The following is a 7,024-nucleotide window of genomic DNA, read 5'->3' as shown; positions in this document are numbered from 1 at the left end:
GGGAAGAAAAAGATATAAAATTCAGACTACTAGAGAAAAAAAAGTTACGTTAAAATCTAGAAATAGTATTAAATTATTATTATTAGTGCTTAAATATATTCATATGTGGGGATGAAGATTATTTTTATATGCACTTTTTTAGCATAAACTTTACATTTAAATAAGTTATCAGACAAGTGAATAGATAAATAGATGGAGCCTACAGGGCGAAAGATTTGCAGTTCATTCTATTAGTTCCTTTTTGTTCTTCAGTTTTGTATTAATTTGGTTAAAAATATAAGAAAAATTTACATGAATTAGTAACAAAAATAATACATATATATATATATATATAAATACATATACATATATATATATATATAAAAGAAGGATTACACTTTAAACTTATAACATAATGTTAATAGAGCAGGGCGGGAAGGGAGAGGGGAATTGAAGGATTTAACGGTATATACGAATAGTTTAACATTTTTCTTACAAAGACTTTACTAATCAAGCATTGCGTTACCAGCTTTTTGTTTTTAGTTACTTATTAATTTTTTTTTTTTTAATATTAATTTTAATTAATGGTTTCCCTTTAACGTTTATAATCCATTCAAGGTGTTTTTGTTTTATCATTTAATTCTGTGGCATAATGAGAGCTTAATTACAAAGTTATAAAAAAAAGGAGACACTAATAGAAAAGAAAATGGAAAAAATATAATTAAAAAAATAAAAATACATCCTTAAAATAAATTTCACTTTTGTTTCGCTTAATTTAGATAACCAAAGCCATGTCCTTTTTACTGGGCAAATTCACTTTTTTGCCCTGCCACAATGAATTGTGTATTGTAAACGCATCTATTGTAACCGTTAAATGTTTCGTATGGACTTGAGAGAAACATTTGCCTCCTGAGTTATATCTATTCATAAAAAAGAATAAAACAAATATTTTAATATTTTATATCTTCTCATAAGAATCAAACGATCAAATGAGCAACATTTCCAGACAATTTCAGTTCATTCTTTTATTGAAGTTATGTGCAGTATCTGAACTCATCAAATATCTCAAAAAAATGGGTAAATAAATAAATAAGTATTCATTAATATGCGAGGAAGTTCCGAGTGCATTATGAGCAAAGGAAACTAAAACGAATAAGTTATTTTTTGATACATTTCGTTTTCACATTTCTAGCAGATTCCCAGTTTCCAGTTTTAAATAGCATCAAAGGTTCCGCAAATGCAAACTGGTCTGCGTACGATTAAGCTGTCCGTGTCGACCGCTACGCTAAAAAGTGCGTAAAGTTACTCATCATACACGGAGTAAGTGTAATATGAAATTACGCTGCAGTGACATACGCACATTCCAGAAACCTTGTTAGGACAAATACACATTCATAATGAGAAAATTTTATGAGGAAATTGGGCAAAGACGGATGGACGCGTATATTCGTTATAACGCAAAATTTTGCATTTTTTACATAACGTGTATACTCGTCGTACACAGTTAACTGGTTAATATTGCCAACATATGTGAAACATATGGGAAATCAAAATTTGGCATCTGTTGCTGTTAAAAGTCCAGTCATGATTCTTCGAAAATGAGGTTGGTCAAGAAACGATTGTTACTGGCGCTCGATATCGCACTATGATAACCCAGTTTTATCCGCCTAAACTGGACGATGTTGATGTGAAAGGCAATTGATGCCAACGCGGCCTTACGACGTGCCATACATCGCGCGAAAAGCTCAATTAATACGCCAGATATCCCCTAATTGGGTACTCTCACGTTTCTGTGATCAGAATTTCGATAAAAGAGCCAACAAAACCATGGGGGCCATAAGTCCGATGTGCTACTCCACACATAGCGTTATCCTACACACATTATGATTTAATAAAAAAATTACAATTAAAAAAAAATTTTCTTTTATTAAGTTCAACTCTTGCTTGGATTATGGCACCCGCTGTCTTCGAGAATGACTTATGATATCTCTTGTTCGGCATTTTAACTTTTTGAAATGTTCACCCTGTTGCTGTTGTAAGGCGTTTACATAAATTTACTGGATATTTTACATTCCATACTTTACCATTCTTCGCCACTTTCGAGATATGAAATCTCGCGAACTAAATGTGAGTTAATGGTATTTTCATTGCCAACCCGTAATTATAGCTGTTTATTTATTTTTGGCATAATAATACTCAAGTTACCCTCCATTTGCATGTGCCGCCTTGGAAAATTTAAAAAACAAAGTGAGTACTATTTTTCTGTTGGCCTGGCCCCATTCCTTCGCCTAAGTTCAGCAAGCTCCAGCACAAACGGTTTCCGCAAAGCTATGTAGTTCTGCCAGCATCCACTTGGACTGTATTTGAAACACTATCCGGAAAGTGACTGGCTTTTTATTGCCGACGCTTCAAATATTTCGCATTATTTCTTAGCCACCACTCCACCTTGAGTATTTTCTGAATAGAAATAAACGCTTTAAGGGGATGGATTAGGTGCATGTAAGTAATACATCGGTTTCAGCGAAGAAAACCGTCATCAGTCCAAGGCTTTTCTAAAATTTGATGCCTTTTTTATAGAATGACTTATGTGAGTAGCCTCAAAACATGCTTCAGTTTCGTAGATAAAATCACATCATCTCAGCAGTTTCGTCTGAAGCATCATTTTCAAATTGGCAAGCAAATAATAGTCGCTGCTGAAGAATACGATAAGTTCGTTAGCAATTCGAGATTCAATTCATGCGGTTCTGCTCGCTTTCCGAAAGGGTAATACAGCCCAGTTTCGTCACTTCTACCATCAAATTTTTTTCAGTGAAAACACTGCGTTTTACTATCCTTGAGGTTTCAACTATACCTCGCAACTTTACTGTTCAATTATCGAGAGTAATCTTTAGGACCGTTTCATATTCTCCTCTAGTGTAATCACAGTTTGGTGAACGTCCATTGCGTTTAGTATCATCGGTGCCCGCACGACCTCGTTTTTATTTTGCGATGTCCATATGTCATTTTCACGACTTGTTTTTTCTTCCTTTTGACAACAGCGGCTAAATGGTTTCTTAATTCTCAATCTTGTCCTAAAACTCTATTCCATCCCGTCATCACTCCCTTCAAGTAGGAAAAGCCTCTTATCCCAATAATTTTTTCACATATTTTACGCCATGCTTTGAATACATTCTGAATAACTTCCCTGTTTTTACTACACTTCTAGTGGTACTTTGGTCAATGGTTGATGATCCTTCCCTAAGGGCAGAGTGCCATGAATTTGAAAATTGAATTGAACCTCTTCTTTGACTTCGAAAGAAAAATGAACTGGATCATCTGGTCTTTAATTCAAGAGATGTTTTTTTTTTGCAATTTTTTGTATTTGACACTTACTTGAAGAATTTGTCAAACATGACTTCATCCACTTGACTAGGACCTGTGCCGTACAGTTTGAAGACTTGTTCTGTTTCCGGTGTATAACTATATAAAGCCCGAAATTGGCAGCCAGCATCACGGAAGAGTATTAGGAAATGTTTGGCCTCTGAGCGAGCTATCTTTTCAAGTACTTTTTGTTTGGCTTCACGATTAACGGCGCCCGGGAAGACGCAATATTCGACAGCATTCAAAATAATGCCACGATTTGATTTGGCAGCCGGCTGTTTATACAATTTAGGACCTAAGAATCAATCATACATCAAACGATGCAACATTTAATCAAAAAATTAATTTATATTAATCTACGACTTGGGTGTTAGTTTTCAAATACTTAAAAAATCAATACAAATATATGTATATATATAATATATAGATAACAGCAACAAAACAGCAATAAAAATCAGACAAACACAAAACAAAACAAGTGAAAAAATAAATTAAAAATATTTCATTGCATATGAAACTAAAACTAATGGCAAAACGTTTCATCAAATTAAATCTAGAGAGACAGAGAGAGAGACAGATAGAGCTAAAGGATTAGTAGATCTCAAGGCAAGTTGATTAATATTCAAAAAGGAAATGCAACGGCATCAGGCCATTAGGAAGATAAGAGCAAACAACTTATTTATAGAAAAATTTTAAAAAATTTCATTAAGAAAAGTATGAATCAAGTATGAATGAAGATAGACCCGATTCTCCTAAACAAACCTAAGTATCCTCCTGACGCTTGCTTTTAAGCTCCCAAAAAAAAAAAAACAATAATAACAGTAATAATAATTATAAATAAGAAAATAATAATTTTAAATAAATAAATAAAACAAAAAAATTTTAGGTGAGTTTTGGGTTTTTTTAATATAAAAAATAAAGAATATGTTTTAATGATGTGTTTCGATTAATTTTTTTGTTTTACTTTTGAATTTTTTTAATTCATTTTTTTTGTTTTTTTTTTTTTTATTTCATTTGTATACCCACCATAGAAGATCGAAGCAGGCATACTAGATGTACGCTTGTGCTGTAACATCCAACTAGAGCAAAACCTTAGAAATCTTCTCTAAAACATATGTGTTATATTAACTCGGATCTTATTCTGAGTCGATTTCGGCCTCCCATGCTTCCTGTTTCGTTTTTTGGCTCACTTTCCGTAACAGAAATTTAAACGGACGGAGATCGAAAGCATGCCATCGCTAACCTTAGTCGTTCGTAGTAGTCGCAGACCAAATTTGAAGTGTTAGTTGTAACTTTAACCGAAGTTAACCTAACTTAAATTCGGTATATATATTAGGCAAACCCATCTAAATTCACTTTGATGATCAAAATGATGACATTTGGAAGTAGGCGTAACCGTTGATAGATGGATGGACAGGAAGACAGGTATAAATCATACCCCACCATCATATGTGGAGTTCATACACATACATTCTTAGTAAATGATTTAAAGCTTATGCTTGAAAATGAATGAATGAAAAATGAAACTCGTCCACAAAAGGTTGGGTTTGACAATGGGTGTAGGCCCTTGACAATATTTATATACGTACTTCGAAACTATAGGAGGGGGTATCAAATTTAGTATTGTATACAAATATTTACTAGCGTCGTCTAAACTTGACTGTATAGTAATAACTTTTATATAAAAATAAGTGTGTGCAGCGTAGCGTATAGGTTGTAGCAAGTATCGACTTAAAACTTGCCGCAAGGATCTTGTTCAGAGCGATCGCCTAAAATTGACAGGCCTATAGTTAACAAAATCTCTAAAAAAAATGTTGTGTACTGATTACAGATGATGAATATTTATAACGACTCGCCCTTAAGCGAATGTATAGTTTTTCTTATTTGTTCTTTTTAAAACACATACGAACCCGAATAATCCATCATTGAATTTGGTGTCGAAGACGATACATCACTTGATCCATCATCCATACCACGTCGTTTCGATATCAGACCGGGTGGCAATGAACCTGGTCCCGAAGGCGAAGGCATTTGCCGACTTAATGTAGCCATGCCTGGGGACGGAGCCCGACGTGGTGGTGTGGCTCTTCCTATGCCGGAGTCTTTTTATTTTAATTTTTTTTTTTTTTTTTTTTTTTTTTCATTCAAAAACATGCACACAATCATCGTAGCAACCAACGACCATATTTGCCAATATTTGCAAACGTCACAACGAGGAAGAGAAGCAACAACACGCAACAATAACGTTCGTTATTCCATTACGGATATTTAAGCCAATATTTCACGGGAAAAATAGAAATAATAGAAATTCATGGTGATTTAAACATGAGATCTCCACAATTTTTTTTTGTTTTTGTTTTTTTGTATTTTTTTTATTTACAGATATTAATTATATATGGAGAAGATGATGTTTTTTCCGCGGTGTTAATTGCACAGTTGTTTTCATATTTAATTTTTATTATATTTGTTAGTAAGTTGAGAATTATTTTATTTTTTTTGTTTTTGTTCATGATTTTGTTTATGAAAAAGAAGAAAGAAACAGTTGCAGGGAAATTAGTCAATTGCTTAAAATTAAAGTTTATGTTACGTAAATAATTTTTTTTTGCAAAAAAAGAAGAAAACAAATCAAAAGCTTGATGTAAATTTTAAGCGTGTGTTGTTTTTTTTATATTTCTATAAAATTTTAAAAAGATGCTTAAGTGAACTTTGTATGTTAACCGGAAGCCGTAAATTTTTTAAATAATGCAAATAGAAATATGTAAATAAATAAAAGCAGAGTTTCCCCACCAAAAAAAAAAAAGCAGAAATGCAGAAGAAGAATTAAAAAGCCTTACAGGTGCTGGATAATCTACGGTGGAGCCTACTGGTTATTCCCTATTTTTCGTAATTACCTAAAGGAGTCCTTGAAAAAAGGCGAAGAAATACCAAAAGCAGATTATCTGAGTCATTCAAAATGTATCATCCAATAAAAATATAAATGTAATTTGGCAGATAAGTGCAACAACTAGAATTGTTATCCCAAATGAAGGAAATGGTAAGGAACCACTTCTTATTAACCTTATTTTTCTTGACTCTAACGGCGTAAAGTTTGTAATCTTGAAAGACGGATGGACGAATATCGCCTTTAATAATACCTATCCATTACGAGGACCGAATTGCAATTACGAAATACTTCTAAGAAATATCCTTACCGCTGCAGTGGACATAAATAAAAACTCCACGACTCGCTAATATTAGTTTTAAACCTAACACAAAACTTTCTTGATGAAAAAAGGAGACGTGTAAACGATTGCGTTAAATATTCAAGTTTTAGGGTCTGAAAATTACAGTCGTTTCAACTTTCACTAGCACACATTTGCAATAAGGTTGTGACGAAATGGATAGGTGTCGTTAACGCTTTTCCTATTGTTCATAACGCAGGCAACGGACTTCCATGTGTCATAAAATGTGAAAATAATGAATAGCTGATCAGCCCGAGAGCACAAAATAACCTCGCCTACTACAATTCTTCATTTCTCCTAATAATAAGGTGTCATGCCTTCATGTCTTTGCATACTATTCGTGAAGTGACGTAATCTTAGTTTACTTAAATTAATCTTCTTATCAAAGATATTTTCACTTTTCACCGGTTTTAGTTATGACTTAAAAATTAAAGTGCGTTCCCGTATACGCGCTTTAGTCTTGT

At 33.2% G+C, this 7,024-nt stretch overlaps 1 protein-coding gene across 23 annotated transcripts in view; it reads right to left on the bottom strand.

The window, feature by feature from the left end:
- Positions 1–526: 526 nt before the first annotated feature.
- The window catches only part of LOC119641139 (patronin), a 35,870-nt gene continuing 29,372 nt past the window's right edge, over positions 527–7,024 (bottom strand). For 14 of the 23 annotated variants that reach the window (XM_038039605.1, XM_038039609.1, XM_038039608.1 and 11 more), the window contains 3 exons: positions 5,250–5,441; positions 3,352–3,634; positions 527–899 (listed from right to left, as the gene is read on the bottom strand). In XM_038039605.1, coding sequence (XP_037895533.1) covers positions 755–899; positions 3,352–3,634; positions 5,250–5,441 — 620 coding nt within the window. In that variant the 3' untranslated portion in view covers positions 527–754. The remainder of the gene's footprint in view (positions 900–3,351; positions 3,635–5,249; positions 5,442–7,024) is intronic. The other 9 variants (XM_038039617.1, XM_038039621.1, XM_038039620.1 and 6 more) reach the window with 1 other exon arrangement.

Source organism: Glossina fuscipes, unplaced genomic scaffold (assembly GCF_014805625.2).
Source record: "Glossina fuscipes isolate IAEA_lab_2018 unplaced genomic scaffold, Yale_Gfus_2 147, whole genome shotgun sequence".
Classification (NCBI taxonomy): domain Eukaryota; kingdom Metazoa; phylum Arthropoda; class Insecta; order Diptera; family Glossinidae; genus Glossina; species Glossina fuscipes.
This window is presented reverse-complemented; position numbering and strand designations above follow the sequence as displayed.